At 37.2% G+C, this 20867-nt stretch overlaps 1 protein-coding gene across 3 annotated transcripts in view; it reads right to left on the bottom strand.

Moving 5' to 3' along the window:
* LOC306880454 (protein EFR3 homolog B-like) overlaps positions 1-15947 on the bottom strand; it is a 36700-nt gene extending 20753 nt beyond the window's left edge. The window contains exons 1-4 of one of the 3 annotated variants that reach the window (XM_079433967.1): positions 15868-15947; positions 15188-15334; positions 1585-1661; positions 10-137 (exon numbers count right to left, since the gene is read on the bottom strand). In XM_079433967.1, coding sequence (XP_079290093.1) covers positions 10-137; positions 1585-1661; positions 15188-15194 — 212 coding nt within the window. In that variant the 5' untranslated portion in view covers positions 15195-15334; positions 15868-15947. Of the gene's footprint in view, positions 1-9; positions 138-1584; positions 1662-15187; positions 15527-15780 lie in introns of all 3 variants that reach the window. The other 2 variants (XM_079433965.1, XM_079433966.1) reach the window with 2 other exon arrangements.
* Positions 15948-20867: the final 4920 nt, after the last annotated feature.

Raw genomic sequence — 20867 nt, forward strand, 5'->3', positions numbered from 1 at the left:
GTTCAGTACCCATAACGGTGTCTAGCTACATCACGAGACAGTCTCTCAGACAGGTATGCCCCAATCCGATCCAATTTCTCTGGAGCTGACAGGGCATAAAAAGTCAGCTTCTCCATGTTGGCCTTTACCAACCCATCCTACAGACACACACACACACATACATACATACACACACACACAAACAGAGATAGAGAAAGCATCAATATCATCGACACAGCACACTTTGAACAAGGCATGTTTGAATTAGTACGAGTGTGTTAACATTCAAAAGTTTGGGGTTGGTAAGTTTTTTAATGTTTTTCTTTGATGAAAAGAAGTTCAAAAGAACAGCATTTATTTGAAACAGAACACATTTATAATATTATAAATAGTTTTACTATTACCTTTGACCAATTTAATGCATCTTTTTTTTTTTTTTTACTTACTGGCCCCAAACTTTTGAATGGTAGTGCATCGTCAAAATTTCTCAGAATTCACATCACAAGGGAATTCAAGTATCACAATTCTAATGAAAGTAAGAAAAACAATATTAATTGAGATTTGCTAAAGATCACATTTAACAGCATTATTTATTAGACCTTTAAAATGTAAAAAAGGGGAATTAAGCATGCATAAATAAACATCCATAATCAATCCAGATCAGGCAGTAACCAATATGGTACCAATATAATGTGCATTCCTACATGGGAAGCATATTTGCATTAAAACAGAATGTAGACAGAAGGAAAGCACACACTTCCACAGGGTGACAAAACTACAGTCCTCACAGAAGAAAACTTTATGTATTCTGTATAGTAACGGGAATATTGCACATAGCTGGTGACCTACGGTAGCAACATTAACTGTCTTGAAATAAAGACAGTGAAGTTGTTACGAAAGTGTTGCTTAGATAGCTGGAGCACTTTAAAAGGGATGCATTTAGAAATGCATCTTCTCTAAAAAGTTGGAAGGGACTGTCATCTTGCTAAACTCTATTCATTTGCTCCCCACGTTTATTAATTTGCATAACTGCTAAAAATATGAAATACTGAAGCTAAAATCATTGTAAATAAACTTGCTAGTGCCTCACTGAGTAGGTAAGTCTTGGATAATTAGTCAACAGTTAAATAATAGCATACAGATTTATGGAAACTACTCAGTCCATCTATTTCTATGGACAATGAGTTTTTGTGCTGAAGAAGAAAGTTATCCGTAGGAGTTCCTCTGCAGCTGGAGAATCATTATAGTAATGTTTAACCCCTGTAACACTAATTTACTGAACTACTGCAGCATATCAGGCTCACAAATATGAACTTAAGAAGGTATTTCAGATATCTCAGCTTTCAGGTGGATAGTTTTTGAGAAAATAACTTGAAATGGTGTTGAAATCTGAAAGTGTGTGTCGCTTGCATCTTCAGACACCTGCTTAGGTAATTGCCTCTTACACACTAATGCACTCTCTTTTAAGTGGTCTTGAAAAGCAAGCATCTGTTAAGAACCTGAATGCAATTGCAAATAAGTGGTTTGAGAGGCAAACAAGGTCTGTTTGACTGGTAAATAGACTCTCTGTGATGGATGGACTTGAGAGAGAGGGAATGCTATCACCTCTGGGTCTTCAGGGAAGATGTTGTCCACCAGTCTCTTGTAGCGCGGCCTCAGCGCTCCACAACAACCACACACCCCTGCAAAGAGAGAAAAATCAAGAGGATTCATTTCTGTAAGCAAAGTGGCATTGATTTTAGGAAGACAGCGGATTTCCGCCCACAAATGGCATCATAAAAAGTGTTCTGGGTTGTCATCAACACCAGCGATCTCAAGACATTGACAAAGTGTCATATTCCTCACGAGCCTATCATCTTATAAACGTATAACATTTCTTGAAATGGGAGACGAGCCTTTTCTAATCTGTAATGTTATTGACAAATACAATATTTGAAACATTTTTAGCTCAAAATATTCACTTTTTCAGAAAGAGAGGCTATGATTAGTTTAGTGTGACAACAAGAGGGGAAAACAAAAGGACATCAAGCCGTTAATGGAAATTAGAGGAACGTTCACAAGGCAATGTGTGGGCTTGTGGACAGTCCTTCATGCAGGTCAGAAATGGTACAAGCTGCATCTGTCAAACACAGACAACCTTGAGGAAAATCATGCAACATATAACACATCGTCTGCCAATATGCAGAGGGACATCTGTGATCCGATTGGCACACGCATCTCAGCAGTGATGAGTTACACGTGTCCCACTAAACAGCGGGATGGCGAAACAATGAACTTCTGGAGGCAAGTATAACTTGTGTTTTCGTCCACAGTACTGAAAACTGAAACTGAAAACTATGGTAAGATAAAATCCCTTTCTGAAGTCACAAAATAGATTTCATGGAGATCTGGCTCATGTTGAGAACAGAAAGACCTTAATCTCTGAATGACGTCAGCAGGGGGGAAATCTTCCGATCTGTGAATAGTTTTTCCCGATCTGTTCCGCTACAATGGTTGTTTGAGGAAAAAGAGCCAAGGCGCCTCTGCTTAATTTTGACTTCAAAGAGAAGCTTTACCCTGCTCCTCAACTCGTCTATTGCCTTCAATGTCCCTGTTTATGTTGAACCCATATGTGTTACATCCTCATGCCATTCCAAACCTTGCCTTCCTTTCATCCATGAAACACAAAAGTAGAATGAAAGGGACTCATTATTCACTGAAAATAGCTCTCCTATATTATTACTTTAGCATATTCAAATGATATGAAATACAGGACAACAAATGCCACCGGGCATCATTAAGTCAGTCTTGAAGCAAACAAGGGAATGCAATTTTAAAGACGTGACAGTAAATGACTGCAAACAATGACTGAAATTTTTATATATTTTCTGAAACAAAGCTAACACGTGAATTTAGAAGACTTGGAATATAGTGTAATTATAAGTAATACATATTATCGTACTGCCTCTTGTGCTCACCAAGGCAGCATTTATTTTTTAATCAAAAATACAGTAAAACATTAACATTGTGAAATATTCCATTTACAACCTGAATTCCGGAAATGTTGGGACTTTTTAAAATTTTAATAAAATGAAAACTAAAATCACATGAGCCAATATTTTATTCACAATGGAACATAGATAACAAATGTTTAAACTAAGAAATTTTACAATTTTATGCACAAAATGAGCTCATTTCAAATTTGATGCCTGCTATAGGTCTCAAAATAGTTGGGACGGGGGCATGTTTACCATGGTTTAGATTACTTTTGATTCAGATCGGAATTTAGGAGCGTAATTTGTAATTTGAATGATTCACAATTTGCTCCGAAGTCATCTAAATCAAATGATTGACTGGGACTTCACGTGTCACAAATCATTATTCAGATCGAGACTACGGAGCGCTGAGCACCAATCATTTGATTTAGATCGGAACTTTGGAGTGGAGATTACAAATCCATTGATTCAGTTTGGGATTTCGGGAATTATTTGATTTAGATCAGAACTTTGGAGTGGGTTCGTGAATCATTTGATTTAGACCGGGACTTCAGAGATAGATTGCAAATATCCAGTGACTACTAAATTGTCCCAAGCAATAATTCTGATCAAACAATTAAATGTCCGTTGTCTGCCGTTATGTCAAACCTACACCCTTGCCACAAACAACTATCTAAGGCTACAGAGAACTTCTGGACTGATACCTTTATGGTGATTTTTAGTTCTTTTCTGCAGCTTGAAAGCCCCAAGTCCCCAGCCACCTTCATTTTATGCAATAGAGCACCTCTTCTGCAAATCACTTTTGTGAATCATAAGCGTTTTGAAAGACATGAAGGTGAGTAAATGATGACAGAATTTCCATTGTTGGCTTAACTACTCCTTTAGGGTTTATAGGTTTTATTATAATGCTGCTGCCACGTGAGTGAAGGAGAGCTGCTTCACTGCGCAGTGACTCTGTACCCACATGAACAGAGATGGCACCACACTGACAGCCAGTGCTACCACCCCCTCACAAACAGCCGTGTTTCGTTCGTGTCTCTCTCCGACTCATTAAATCTCCATCTAGCAGATAAAGAACCAGAGAGATGGTCTTTAATGCAGAAAACTTTATTTTTGCATCTTTTGTTATTCATCGTCTGAGGCTGGTTTGATAAAGCACATGCAGTGTTATGTCACACCAATGAAGCCAATAAAGGACACAAACTTTAACCTTTGCCATGATAGACATTGGCACACATGCTTGACTATTCAAGGCTGAGGCTAGATCGTATGGTGATCCGCCACATGACCAGCTCAACATCTTAAGCAAACAAACCGACACACTCTCTACATATGACTAAAACTACACAGCTGGCTCTTCCTTGACATAAAATGGAACCAATACATATGGTTTATACTTCTGTTTATATTGCACCTGTTCAGAGTTTTTTGCTGTATTAAAAAAAAAGTAATAAATAAAATTTAATAAAAAAAAAAAAAAAAATCTAGGCTTGACAGGGAGGATGTTTTCTGCCGGCCAGTCATTAAATAAAATACACTACTGTTTGGTTCGCAAATTTTTTAAAATACATTTTCTTTGCAAAACAATTATTGATTAATTATTAATTATTAATTATTATTATGGAAATTATAAAGCCAACTCAATTTATAAAAACAACTTTGCTGGAAAACTATGGCATACAATGCAAAGCATACATGATTAACGTAGTTAATGATTAAATAGTTTCCTCATCTATTTTTAGCCAACTAACATTATATTGGTGATATAACAAGCAGAATTAACAACAACAAATCACACCACTGCTCCGGGTGTGTGTGTGTTCACTGCTGTGTGTGAGCATGTTGGATGGGTTAAATGCAGAGCACGAATTCCGAGTATGGGTCACCATACTTGGCCGTATGTCACGTCACTTTCACTTTCACTTTCATCACACAAAACCAACCATATACATGAAAAATGGGTGGGTTCAAACAAAAGGTGCTATCTTCTAAGTTGTGTATCAGATCCAGATGAAAATACCTGTAAATAAAAGATGAAATGTTAATCTCTCATCTCATATTCATCTTTTGATGTCAAACCCAAATGTTTACAGTCTACAGCAAAAATAAAGGAATTGGCCTTACTGTTCCAATACTTTTGGAGGGCACTGTATATATAAAAATGTGTGTATGTGTGTGTATATATATTCAATTTTTTTGAGATGTACCTGTCTGTGTGTTTTATATATATATATATATATATATATATAAATAAAACACACAGACAGGTACATCTCAAAAAAATTGAATATCGTGAAAAAGTTCATTTTTTCTTGTAACATTTCAAAAAGTGAAACTTTCATATATTTTAAATTCATCACATGTAAAGTAAAAAATTTCAAAAGTTATTTTGTTTTAATTTTGTTGATTAGAGCTTACAGCTCATGGAAGTCAAAAATCTGTATCTCAAAATATTAGAATATTTACATTTGAGTTTCAATAAATGACCATCTCTACAGTATAAATTCCGGGTATCTCTTGTTCTTTGAAACCACAATAATGGGGAAGACTGCTGACTTGGCAATGATCCAGAAGACAAACATTTACCCTCTTTGTGGAGGGCGTCAGTCACAGAGGGTCATTACTGAAAGCAGTGGCTGTTTACAGAGTGCTGTATCAAAGCATATTAAATGCAAATGACTGGAAGGAAGAATTTGGGTAGGAAAAGGTGCACAAGCAACAGGGATGACCATAGGCTTGAGAATACTGTCAAGCAAAGCTGATTCAAACACTTGGGAGAGCTTCACAAGGAGTGAACTGAAGCTGGAGTCGGTGCATCAAGAGTCACCAACCTCAGACGTCTTCAGGAAAAGGGCTACCAAGCCACTTCTGAACCAGAGACAACGTCAGAAGCATCTTACCTGGGCTGTGGAGAAAAAGAACTGGACTGTTGCTCAGTGGTCCAAAGTCCTCTTTTCAGATGAAAGCAAATTTTGCATTTCATTTGGAAATCAAGGTCCCAGAGTCTGGAGGAAGAGTGGAGAGGCACCGAATCCATGTTGTTTGAAGTCCAGTGTGAAGTTTCCACAGTCAGTGATGATTTGGGCTGCCATGTCATCTGCTGGTGTTGGTCCGCTGTGTTTTCTGAAGTCCACAGTCAATGCAGCCATCTTTCCAGGAAATTTTAGAGCACTTCATGCTTCCTTTTGCTGACAAGCTTTATGGAGATGCTGATTTCATTTTCCAGCAGGACTTGGCACCTGCCCACACTGCCAAAGGTACCAAAAGCTGGTTCAATGACCATGGTGTTACTGTGCTTGATTGGCCAGCAAACTCTCCTGACCTGAACCCCATAGAGAATCTATGAGGTATTGCCAAGAGGAAGATGAGAGACACCAGACCCAACAATGCAGATGACCTGAAGGCCGCTATCAAAGCAACCTGGGCTTCCATTACACCTGAGCAGTGCCACAGGCTGATTTCCTCCATGACACGCCACATTGATGCAGTAATTCATGCAAAAGGAGGCCCAGCCAAGTATTGAGTGCATAGAAAGGAACATACTTTTCAGAAGCCTGACATTTCTGTTTAAAATATCCTTTTTTTATATCTTATGTAATAACCTTTTTCACGATATTCCAATTTTTTGAGATGTACCTGTATGTATGTATGTATAAAGTTACAGTGTTTGCCCTTGTTTCAAGGCCAGTTGTTTAGACTAATAAACTAATCCAAAAAGTGAAATCTTTAGGACAATCTATGAGTAAGACACTAAAATATTAATACTACAAGTCTAAGTTGTTAAGTAGCTTTCACTTTAGCCATAACAACACAGAACAACTATCAAGATATGAGGGTACATGAGGATTAAACACACAGTTTTTCTATCACACATACACTCACAGACAGACAGACAAGATATTGAAGTATGGCGATTTATGTGTATTTCCCTTTTTGAGAGCAGAGCATAATGTGAATCATCTGCCACTGGCCCTAACCTTACACCATTGTTTGGAAGACACCGAGAATCAGTTGTTTCTACAATTTCACTATTTGTAGTGAAATCTAACTACAAGTGCGGAGGTACATCTGCACAAACACAAGGACAAACACACACACAAACAGCAATGTGAAGAGCTCAATGGGTCAGCATTAGGAGATGCTGCCCTGCCCTTCAGTGACGTTATATAACATGTAGCTAGAGCCCACATTCTTCTATTTTTACATGCAAGGAGAGAGGGCCGTCTCAGTAGACATGTCCAGTATATACACACACCTCTACCTTAAACCATCAGATGCCCATCAGAGACAATCACTTGATTTCAAATGTCTAAATCCAACAACAATATACGAGTAATGATGAAAATTCTTTCCATTTCTACAATGATCATTAGATGAGATTAGACTGTCATTGTGCAGAGTACAAACAGAGCCAATGTAGTGAATAATATGTAAGTGTTATAAAAATCCATCCCATGTATTAAGGAGAACAAAATGGTAATTTCATGGGAAACGGGTGCAAAATATCTGTAAAAAAAAAATGGAATTTGCTGCAATCAATAAAGAAACTCAAGAAACTGTGGCTTAGAATTTATGCGCATCTTAGCATTACCATCTAGCATTTTTTATATGATATTTGCATGAAAATATAATATAATATAAAGTTTCAGGAGAGATCCCAGCCATCTTAACAAACCATTTACTGAAACTGTACTTCCCAAACTTTCTGATGTCACACAGATGAGATTATTTTTGTGAAACTGGAAACTTTCTATGCATTTTTTGAAAAGCTGCTTTGAATGATTGTACGTGTCAAAAAAATCAATGAAAATGGTTTAAATCAGGGATCCTCAAGTCTGGCCCACTCATGCAGAGTTTAGCTCTAACCCTAATCAAACACACCAAAGCATGCTAAATCAGAGTCTTCAAGATCATTAGAAAATCACAAGTAGGTGAGTTTGATCAGGGTTGGAGCTAAACTCCGCAGCAGATTGGCCATTCAGGGAAAGATTTGAGGAACCCTGGTTTAAACTATGACTATGTTTAGCGCAAAAGCCTTAGCGGGACCTTAGGGGAAAAACAAAACATTATGAGATTTACAACACAAAAAATCCATTAAGTCTCCTGAGCTATAAAAGATAAAGAATGAGTTGAAAATCAGAGTTTAAGCAATAGTGACCATCTGATTGCGTTAATTAGTTATTGTGACATGATCAACTGACATGCCATGCTATTGTCGTCACGAGGAGAATTGTGTCCTGATCGATAAACATCCAGTCGTAATGTGATCTGTTAACACCACAATCAGTGACCGCACTGAAGGGTCATCAAACGTACACAATGTGCCGTACTGTCAATGACCTATCATCTAAAACCTCCAAGACAAACCAGCAGATCAAACAAACACACACTTAGAAAACTTAACATAAGAAACCCTGCGATCAAACAAACCTACCATAAAGTAATCTCATGACAGCGTCTGTTTGGCAGCATTAACTCTTGGGTTTATCAGGAGTTACTGAATGTACTAAAGAGAAGTCATGCCTGAGTGCTCAAGGAATGCAGTCAGGGAAGATTCTGGTTTCCCTTTATTACGCACAAACCCCTGCAGAATCCACACACACACAAGCTTAGCGCTTACCATACATTGCTCTTGATGTCAGTGAAGCTGCTCTCTCTTCTCAATCCTTCCCTGCAGCGTCTTAGATGCAGCTGCAGAGAGATTTTTGGAGACACTGAGCCTACACGCTCACACACATGCGGTCTGCTGCTCTGACGGCTGAAAGTGATGCGATACACAACGGGAGCGATCGCATATGTTAGTGGACAGTCATGGGAAGCTATGATGCTGGGATGACCTTGGCTATTGCACCAGCCTGCGCATGCAGGTCTCAAAAGACTAACGCTCATTTTGCACACACACGAGTGTACACCTTCTGCTCGCCAATCACCACTCAAAGAGGGAGGGGCTAGAGAGAGAGAGAGAGAGAAAGCGACTGGGATGTGCTCATTCACTCTCGGCAGAAGCTCCTCCTGCTTTCTTAGATTCTCAACATCTCTCTGTGATGCAAAGCTGAATTTTCAGCATCATTACTCCAGTCTTCATTGTCACATGATCCTTCATAAATCCTTCTAATAATCCGTCTCAAGAAACATTTCTTATTAGTATCGACATTAAAAAATTCTATATAATTAATTTATAGAAACCAAAAATTGTTTGAATATTCAAAAACCACTGGCGTTTATGAGATCCATATAAATGTAAGAGAAATGGTTCTGTTTAAACACCTTTTGAAGCCATTTCGAAAATGCAAGTGTGGTCAAAAAATAGCCAAAAAATAGGTCAGAAAAGGTTTTTCCATCAGTTCCTTCTCTGAAACGCTGAAATATTGATTCAGAGAGGAATTAAATTCCTACATGACCCTGGAGTTTGTCTAAAGCCAGTACTTAATTCAGCCAGGAATTTTCAGGGACATCAGAGAAAAACTGTCATTTGCCAATCAGTTGGCAATTAAATCACCAACTACTACCTGTAAAAGCTGAAATTACATTGTATCCCCATGAGAAATAATTACCGCCAGAATAGGGCTTTAGAGCAGAATGTTTGTATGCTACTCCAAACATAGCCTTTGTCTCTCTCTCAGACAGCATGGTTTTCCTCCTGCAATCCATCATTCTCCTCCTACACTCTCTCACACATATATATATGTGCGCTGTGGAAAACATGCCACACACAAACAGCACAGCTGTGTAGGCTTTCACACATGCTAAAAATCCTGCTGGAAGTGGCACTGGATTGCAAGAGATAGGCAATACCACAATAAACAATGACAGACAATACGTTATGATTATGTCAAAACATTTTTTTTTAAATAAAGAAAATAAAATAATAGATAAAAAAACAAACGTGCCCTGTCAAGTAATTGAAATACAATAAGTTTGAGTACTTAAATGATTAAAAATGAATTATTTATCTAAAATTTAAAATAAAATTTATTTTATTTCAGTTTTGTTCAGTACATTTAATATGTACAGGTACATCTCAAAAAATTGGAATATCGTGAATTTTTTTTTTTTTTTGTAACATTTCAAAAAGTCAAACTTTCATATATATTAGATTCATTACATGTAAAGTAAGACATTTCTAAAGTTTTTTTGTTTTAATTTTGATGATTAGAGCTTACAGCTCATGAAAGTCAAAATCCAGTATCTCAATATATTAGAATATTTCCTAAGATCAATCAAAAAAAGGATTTGCAAAACAGAAAAGTTAAAGTTCTTTAAAGTATGTTGATTTATGCCCTCAATACTTGGTCGGTGCTCCTTTAGCACAAACTCCAGCATCAGTGAGGAATGGCACGGAAGCGATCAGCCTGTGGCTCTGCTGAGGCACTATTGAGACTTCAGCTCGTCTGGATTGTTGGATCGACTGTTTCTCATCTTTCTCTTGAAAATATCCCATAGATTCCATATGGGGTTCAGGTCAGGCATGTTGGCTGGCCAATCAAGCACAGTAATATCATGGTCAGCAAACCACTTGGAAGTGGCACTGTGGGTAGGTGCTAAAGTCCTGCTGGAAAATGAAATCAGCATCTCCATAAAGCTTGTCAGCAGATGGAAGCATAAAGTACTCCAAAATCTCCTGGTAGACGGCTGCATTGACTCTGGACTTGATAAAACACAATGGACCAACACCAGCAGACGTCACGGCACCCCAAATCATCACTGACTTCAGAAACTTCACACTGGACTTCAAGCAGCTTGGGTTCTGTGCCTCTCCAGTGTTCCTCCAGACTCCAGACCTTGATTTCCAAATTAAATGCAAAATTTAAATGTATCTGAAAAGAGGACTTTGGACCACTGAGCAACAGTCCAGTTCTTTTTCTCCACAGCCCAGGTAAGACGCTTCTGTTGTCTCTGGTTCAGAAGTGGCTTGGTAGCCCTTTTCCTGAAGACGTCTGAGCGTGGAGACTCTTGATGCACTGACTCCAGCTTCAGTTCACTCCTTGTGAAGCTCTCCCAAGTGTTTGAATCAGCTTTGCTTGACAGTATTCTCAAGCTTGCGGTCATCCCTGTTGCTTGTGCACCTTTTCCTACCCAATTTCTTCCTTCCAGTCAACTTTGCTTTTAATATGCGTTGATACAGCACTCTGTAAACAGCCACACCTTTCAGTAATGACCCTCTGTGACTTACCCTCTTTGTGGAGGGCGTCAATGTTCGTCTTTTGGATCATTGCCAAGTCAGTAGTCTTCCCCATTACACAAGAGATACCCGGAATTTATACTGTGGGGATGGTCATTTAATGAAACTCAAATGTAAATATTCTAATATACTGAGATACTGGATTTTTGACTTTCATGAGCTGTAAGCTCTAATCATCAAAATTAAAACAAAAAAAACTTTTGAAATGTCTTACTTTACATGTTATGAATGTAAAATATATATGAACGTTTCACTTTTTGAAATAAGTAAAAAAAAAAGAATGATATTCTAATTTGAGATGTACCTGTATATAAACAAACAAAAAAGAAGGACAAAAAACAACAAAATTGTTGAAATCTAAATGAAAAGTTAAATGATAATTGGAAATATAAAAACAAAAGCTTCAAAATACTAAAATATGGCATATTATTATCATTATTATTATCAATAATAATTATAAAAATAATAAAATAAGACATTCATAAATACTATAGTAGTATATAATTAACACTAAAAGTCAAAAATGAAACTGAAGATTCAGTCCCTGGTAAAAATAACAATCTATGTTTTTAAAATGTCAAAGCAAATCTGACATTTTGGCAAATATCAAACAAGCAAAAAAAGAGAAAATACTCAGTTGACACCAGTTGTTGTGGAGCTGGAGCAATTGTGTATGTACATATTTTTAGCAGACTTTTGATCAAAAATATGACATTAACCGGTCAGAATGGTCAAACCCTGAAAAGATATTAATCCACTAACAGCCGAGTGACATTTACACAGGAATTTGGCTTGGCAACTAAACATGCTTAATTAAAACCATCCAGAGCGCAGATGCCAAGTGTCTGTCACAGATGGGGTTTCCATGACGACGCAATGAATATATCTGCCATGATTTCAGCATCCAGGTACCTCGGTACTGCCATCATTTGCAATGACTTTAATATGAGGTACTTTTGACTTAGGGCTAGTAAAAATTCACTTAGCAGCCACCCGGAATACACTGGCATCCCTCTCGCAATGACCCAGAACAACTTTCTTGCATCATGGCATCAGTTTTGCATTGGTAGACGACACTTAAGTTTTGCACTTGTCTTCTCACCCAAAACCACACAATATTTACCTCAAAAGATTAAATCAATCAAGTTGGAAATTCTTAACCTAAGCATCTGTACTTAAAAACTGTGCAATGACATTATTCTACAGTTGCATCATGAACACAATACCATTCAACTGAGTGAATCTGATTGAGAAGAATACATCAGTATCCTGGCAGAGACAGGACCTCTTACCACGACTCGGGCGGTGATCCAGCAGGGTACGACAGTCCAGTGCCAACCTCCGGGAGGCAACAGGTTCAGGGACAGCCATGGGCATAAGAATACCACCTCCAAACACTCACAAACAACTCTTAAAATCACCAAAATATCGTGCTTTGGTTATCTAAATAAACCCTTGGATGAAAGTAATCAATGTAAAAGCAGCTTGCTCTCTTGCAACTCACATAATCCTCTAATGTGCTAAAATACAAAATGCAGACAGCAAATTAGCAAATTGATCCAATGCTGAGCATTCACCTCAATTAGAAATTCTCTGAAAAACCTTAACCCATTAAGTACTACAGGAATTGCTGAAATAATATTATCAAATCCTTCAAAATATAGATTTTTAATCGAGCAAACAAAAAGTCTCCTGTAAAGGCCTGGTTCTTGCTGTCTCTCAGGCTTGAAGGTCTTTCATTTTAAAGTTAATCACAGGGTCTTTTGCAGGCTGTTCAGCTCATGGCATCCCTTCAGCTCTGGGCAGATTCCTGTGCCTTGCCACTGATAGCGTCTCCTCGGCCCGACAAACTCCCACACTCTCTTTCTCTCTGGAGTTAACTGGGACAATGACGGAGGAGGAATAGTGGAACTCATTGTGTCAGTGAGATGTTTATTAATGAGAGAGAGAGAGAGAGAGAGAGAGAGATGCCAACCAGCCAAATCCAAGGGCTGTCCTTGCAAACAGGACTATAAGTAGGCCCAAAAGGAATCCAGCAAGAAAAAAAAAAAAGAAAAACCTCCACCAAATCCTGCAGAATGGGAATAACTGTCATTTACAAATGCTTTCAGCTACAATTAATAGCACAGCACTCAAAATCTGCACAGAAAGAAAAATTACAGGTGTATCTCAAAAAATTTGAATATCATGAAAAAGTTCTTTTTTTTTGTAAATTATTTCAAAAAGTGAAACTTTCATACATTCTAGAGATTCATTACATGTAAAGTAAAACCTTTCAAAAGCTTTTTTTTGTTTTGTTTTAATTTCAACGATTAGAGCTTACAGCTCATGAAAGTCAAAAATCCAGTATCTCAAAATATTAGAATATTTACATTTGAGTTTCATTAAATGACCATCCCTACAGTATACATTTCGGGTATCTCTTGTTCTTTGAAACCACAACAATGGGGAAGACTGCTGACTTGGCAATGGTCCAGAAGACAAACATTGACGCCCTCCACAAAGAGGGTAAGTCACAGAGGGTCATTACTGAAAGGTGTGGCTGTTTACAGAGTGCTGTATCAAAGCATATTAAATGCAAAGTTGACTGGAAGGAAGAAATTGGGTAGGAAAAGGTGCACAAGCAACAGGGATGACCGCAAGCTCCAGACGAGCTGAAGGCTCAATAGTGCCACAGGCTGATCGCTTCCATGCCACACCTCACTGATGCTGGAGTTTGTGCTAAAGGAGCACCGACCAAGTATTGAGTGCATAAATCAACATACTTTAAAGAATTTGAACGTTTCTGTTTTGCAAATCCTTTTTTTGACTGATCTTAGGAAATAGTCTAACATTTTGAGATACTGGATTTTTGACTTTCATGAGCTGTAAGCTCTAATCATCAAAATTAAAACAACAAAACTTTTGAAATGTCTTGCTTTACATTTAATGAATCTAGAATAAATGAAAGTTATACTTTTTGAAATAAGTTACAAAAAAAAAAACTTTTTCACAATATTTAAATTTTTTGAGATGCACCTGTATGTTTGCATCCGGCCTGACTATAAGAAACAGAGCTGTCATGAAGGTGTAGCTCCGGTGTGGACCCGCTCAATGAATGCATGCACAAAACACGAGTGCACAAAGATTCAACAACTTTATTTACAGTAATGTTCACATTAAAATTTAATGTAGCCTTTATGACAGACTTGCCCTGCACATCTTGCACTTAAGTGTATTGTCCTTTTTGAAGTGATTCCAATGACATTTCAAGCATTTCATAACCATAATGGCAAACAGCACGCATCTGAAGTGTCTCTGAAGGAAATAATGCATTATTTATCGGCTTTAATATATCAGCCAAATTTTCTTATCGGGCTGATACCGATAATAGAAAAAATGTGCATTTATCGGCCGAGACCAATATGGTGCCTGATATATTGTGCATCCCTACTTAAAGAAAGTCTGCCTTTTTACCAGAAGATTGATTAATAAATAATTCATTCTAAATAATGCTAAATGATTAAATACGAATGAAATTGAAAAAAGTATAAGGTCAAAAAAGAAAAAAAAGGCATCCATATGTATGGATAAATTGCTCATAATAAGACCATAAAGAAACATTAGATTAGAAAATTGATGCATTTCCATTTCATGCTGACTTTAAAAGATCAGCTAAAATTTTTCACGAAAGTTTTAAGTTGTGATGTTCATGCATTGACTATTTAAACTGGGAAACTGGCCATAAATGCTTCCATCAGTTAAACACAATCGCATAACCAACTCGGCATGCCAGCCAGCTATTTAAAAGTTTTTCATGTAACTCATAAATAAAGCCAACATTTTATAACTGCAAACCTTCTCCAGCCAAACCTGGACCAGTATTCATACCAAAATCACTTTAATTTCAATTCATTATTGTAAACAGTTTTGAATATAAATAATGTAGTAACTAGTTTACCGTGGTGTTTTTGAAGCGATTCATTACACGTTATTCGATAAAAATACAGATACATGTATGTACTTAACATGAATTGGACCCTGAATACTGTAGAATCATTGAAGATCATACCTGTCATGATGACTTTTTACGCCAGATGTCGCTCTTGCACTTACTCCGGCGCACCGGCGTCCAGCGGTCCAAAGCCGGACTTCACGCCAAACTAAGACGCTGTTTTCGGTTCACTCACAGTAGGAAAGCCGCAGGATGGTGTAGGGCCTACCGTTGGAACACATAGGTGAGATTCAAAACAGATCCCGCTGCACTTGGGCACTGCTTAACGTTACATTTACAGGCACAACTAACAAAAATGTTTCAGTTTTTGTGGGTTTCATGATACCAGATCGGCTTATGAAAAAAAAATATTGTTTTGCTTTATCTTTCAAGTCAATTGGGTAACATGAGCGATTCCTAAGAAAAAAACAGAAATGTAAACATTTTAGTAAATAATCGCGTTTAACAGCGTTTTTTCATTTTATTTATTTTGTAAACTAATTTATTAATACACAAATAATCTGAAGCACCTCTTTAGAAATTAACGTTACCGGTCAGGGTGTGTGTAATATTAACAATTATTACTAAAACAATTGTCTGAGCATGCTCTTGTGATATATTAACACTATCATAACCATACAGAATATAATTTCATATTTTAATTTCCTCACCGCTGCATAGTCTGGTAAATGGTGCTCTTATGCTCCACAGCGAACCAAAATAAACATGATAACTGAAACTGACTCGTATTCACTCACTGCTTCTTCTGTGAATGACGGTGCTTCCACACACTTCCTCTGAGATCCTGCTGAGGAACTCGACATTTCCAGATGAATTCATCAAGCATTTTGTGTCGGGATGTCATTTTAATAATAATAAAAAATAATATTTATTAATAGATGATCACTTGAGATTAATTAAAAATACATTACGTGTCAGCAAATACATTTTAAATAATGATAATAATAATAATAATTATTATTATTATTTTGATAGAGGAAAATTTAACTAGATTAATTCATCATGCATTGAAAAAAAACAAAAACAAACATGGTTACAAAACCTATAAGGGGTTTGTATTTGTGTTGTCTTTCTTTTTCTTTGTTTTGCTTTTATAACTGTACTTTGATGTTTTGTATTGTTTAATTAAATAAAATAAAAAACAGAAATCAGAAAAAAACATTCGCAATACATGCTCCTGAGTCCTGAATCAAATGATTCGCAATGCCCAGTCCGTAGTCCCGATCTAAATTAAATTATTCGCAAACCCCCACCGAAGACCCATCTGAATCAATTGATTCGCAATCGGCATTTCGTAGTCCCATGATCTAAATAATTATTCGCGACACGCGAAATCCCGATCAATCATTTGGATTAGATCAGGACTTCGGAGCAGGTTCGCGAATAGCAAATCATTCAACTGGCGAGATGATTCACAAACCCAAATAATCCACGAACCGCACCAAAATCTCAATCTGAATCGATGGATTCTCGCTCTGAAGTTCCGATCTGAATCAAAAGATTCGCGAACCTGCTCCGAAGGTCCAATCTAAATCAAATGATTTGTGCTCTGTGCTCCGTAGTCCCAATCTGAATAATGATTCGTGACATGAGAAGTCCCGATCAATCATTTGATTTATATCGGATCTTTGGAGCAGATTTGCTAATAATTTCCCGAATTGAATGATTAGCGAAGCCGTTCCAAAGTTCCAATCTAAATCAAATGATTGATCGGGACTTCACATAGGGACAGTCGTGGCCTAATGGATAGAGAGTTGGACTTGTAACCTGAAGGTCGTGGGTTCGAGTCTAAGGTCCGGCAGGGATTGTACGTGGGGGAGTGAATAACCAACACTCTCTCCACCCTCAATACCACGACTGAGGTGAGACCCTTGAGCAAGGCACCAAACCCCCAACTGCTCCCCGGGTGCTGCAGCAATGGCTGCCCACTGCTCCGGGTGTATGTTCACTACTGTGTGTACACTTGGATGGGTTAAATGCAGAGCACAAATTCAGAGTATGGGTCACCATACTTGGCCACACACCACTTCCCCTTTCACATGTCATGAATCATTATTCAGATCGGGACTACATGCGGAGCGCAAATCATTTGATTTAGATCAGAACTTTGGAGAGGGTTTGCGAATATCAGTGGCATGATCTATTTCAGATGCAACCAACAACAATGGTTACATGCACATATTTTAATTGTTTGAACTAAATTATTGGTAGGGACAATTTAGTAGCTAGCCACTGGATATTGATAGGGACATGTCTCTAGCATCAATACTAAATTCTGCTTTGTTTTAAATGTCTTTAAATATTAGTTTCTGTTTTATTGAAATGAGACTTTTCTCCTCTTTAGGTTTCTGGAATCAATGGCAAAGTCTTCCATTAAACTTTAAATTCCACCAAAGCTAGATGAAGATATATGCTGATGAAGACACTCTTAATTGATGCAAGGCAGTTATGTGATGCATTGTAAAATACAGCTGATACAACCACATGATGGGAGCATGTTGTATCTGTTGACTATAGAAAGTGTGCGAGTGATGCATCCTCCGTCTATTTTCTTTAATCAAAAGATTTGATACTAAATTAAATCAATATCATTAATATAACTGTTTCAATTGTGTGATATTGTAGTGAATAGTGAATTGTAAATGCTTCAGTTAAATTGAAGTTAACCAAAATAAATATAATATACAAATTCACCTAAACTGGCTTGGATACATCATGTTTCTAAATAATTTAGTGTTTACATTGGCCAGGAGCTCTATTCTTTTCAGATGTTTTTAGTAGAGCTAATACTCTCCTTCACCTTAAGTGACCCTCACCCAGTTTAACCTCTCTGCTACTTAGGTTTATTATCTTCTTTATATATTCCCATCCATAGCATAGTCAACTGTGTCCAAGATGTATCATGCTATTCCACCATGATATAATGCTTACCATGTTTTAGCAAATCAGTGAAACACATCCCTGTCCTTTTCACATAACATCTTCTCAGTTTACACTTCATGGCAGGCAAAGATGGAATTGATCTACTAGTGCTTAATAATTAATCACTTATGATGCGTCTTTTAAAAATTCACAACTGCATAAATGGATCCCGCTTCCATAAATGAAGCTGTTTTAAATCAATTCAAAATCTTTCAGCAAAGATAAGGTGCATTTCTAGCCTACATTTTGCATAATTCATTTGGAAAGTTTGCCAAAACTCTTGTGGTTTGACCTCCTTGTGCACAAGAAAAGTAACTTCTAAGTTTAACACACGTGGGCTTTGGCCAGGATCAGAAATAGCAGTTTTGAAGCCTTAGCTGGGTACCTGGCTGCACGTACGGCTCAGGATAGATCTGCTGCTGTTTAAAGAGGACTGCATTGAATCATGTGTGTATTAACTGATTAGCGAGCTCTGGGAATCCCATTAGAGCCAAGCTACCATTGCTAATGCTGATTAAGTCCCTCTAGAGCCCACCATAGACCACAGTCCATGGCAAAATCTCATCTTCTCTCAATAATGAAGCTCCCATGAAAAGCTCTCATTTTTTTATTTTTCATTTTCACTAATGGGATGCAGTATTTTAATTGAAAAAGACTGTGGCTTTGTATAACTGCATTGACTATGACAGCAGAAAGCTTACATGTTATCTCATCCATGGTGACCATATTTGTTCAAAAAGTCCAGCCATATTATTCTTTCTAGTGTTTCCTCGTTTTCCTTATGCGAAGCTTCATTTGTGGAGCTTGCTTAGGCAAGCATTCCATATACTTAGTGTTTAATGAAATCCCTAACCCAAATATTGGGTTAAAATAACTTATTTTTTCTAAGCAATCAGACCACCTTTTCTTAGTGGATGAATCATCAGATCGCACTAGCCAAAGTCTAGCAATTTGCAGTAACCACCAACAAACCCCTAATATCATGGCAAGTTTAGTGCAGGACGTACGACTCATGTTGTACTCATGTACATATCAAATTATAATTGAGAATGTGCACTAATTTAAGAAAGATTCAGAACGATGATTTTGGACAAACATCTTCAAAAGAGTACAGCGGCACTACCAAATTGTATTATTTTGGATTTTCACCATGATAAAATCATGCTATTCAATGCATCTCAGTATATGCATTTAAATAAATTCTATTTAAAAAAACGTATACTGAAGTATAATGTAAATGGCATTATGTATGATGGAATCAAATGACAACAATACTGTATCATGGTATAACAACAGTACTTATTTGTCTGACTTTTAGTTTGCATTATTTGGCATTTTCTGATTTTATCTTGTGAGATCCCAAGACTTGCCCCTCATCAGGTCACTGTCTGAGGTCTTGTGCATAGTGCACAATTAGTAAATTCTATCTCAAGTACTTTATCCAGCTTATAGCCAACATTACCTGATCCTACTGACCTGCCTAGCTCAGTTCAGCCAATCAGATACTTTCTTTTGGTATCGTTTACTCCTCTGCCCAGCCTCTATATTTAATCTCTCTATTCTTTTAAATATAAATGCAGTGTCTAAGTTGTATGTGCCATTTCATGGATTTTCATCCTATCTACACTTATTTTCTATTCTTTGCATACAAATCATTACTAATTTACATTGTTTACCTCTTATAATAACATATCATATTTCACGAGAGAGCTATTTACTGAAATATCCCAGAAGTGTTGCTAAGGTACTGACCTCTGACCCTGGAAGGCTCTTTTTAGCTCAGGTCTTCTCTACTGTGCATCATGTGACGTCAGTGATGGATGCTTTGAGTAGCCAGGGCATGAGTGCTGAGTAAGTAATCCTATTTGCGCAACTTGAGCTTCCGTCTCACTTTCGGCGTGGCAATATGTTGATCACTTCTCAGCTCAATGAATCAGAAAAACGTGTTCTTCTCTCTTCTCTCCTTCACCGCCAAGTTGGAAAATAGATTGCGTATAGGTATTTTGTCCATGACTTTCCTTTGCTGCATTCTGTGAAGATGCATAACAACATGTAGGATGAAGAGAATCAAAGGAAAGACTCTTTGATGGAGCTGAACAAGTGGATTTGTCAAAGAGCAGTAAAATGTACAAAGAAGCGTTGGGAAGTTTATTATTTAACAGGTAAGCAAAACATTTTTATTTCCATTCTGTTACATGATGATGTAAACCTATTTTTTTCTCATAATATGTAAGTTATAATATTTTCAAGCCAATTCCTTTATTAATGTAAAATTATATGTTTGACCAAATTAATGTATTTAGAATTTTATATAAGCATTTTGCTTTTGTTAATCCAAATCTAATTTCTAGCTATAGAAACAAGTTAGCAAAATATTTACTATGATATTCAGCTTTATGAAATCTGTAAACTGATCTATGCTTTCTGAGGAAGAGCTGGTTGTGTATGTTGAGATGGAGCCACACAGAAAGGGATACTTTATAGCAGATAACAGTATCATGTAGCTCAGTGCTAAACCTGGCACCCTCATCTAGAGTACATGGTGACATCACAGGTCCAGTACAGTCTGATGGTGTCAACAATGGGATAAAATGTTGTAACTTATTTAACTAATACCGTAAGCAACAAAAATTATAATTTAATCGTTTTTACTTTTCATTTCAGAAGCAGAAACGGAGTGCTTTCAGCTTCATAGAAAATGCATATGATGTGCTGTAGACGTGGATGACCCTTAATGGACCACCTAAACTCTGAAGGGAGATTCAGCGAGTCCTTAACTTATGGGTAATGGTGGCAAGATAAACCTGTAAATACC

This window comes from Barbus barbus (genome assembly GCF_936440315.1).
Source record: "Barbus barbus genome assembly, chromosome: 14".
NCBI classification, from domain to species: domain Eukaryota; kingdom Metazoa; phylum Chordata; class Actinopteri; order Cypriniformes; family Cyprinidae; genus Barbus; species Barbus barbus.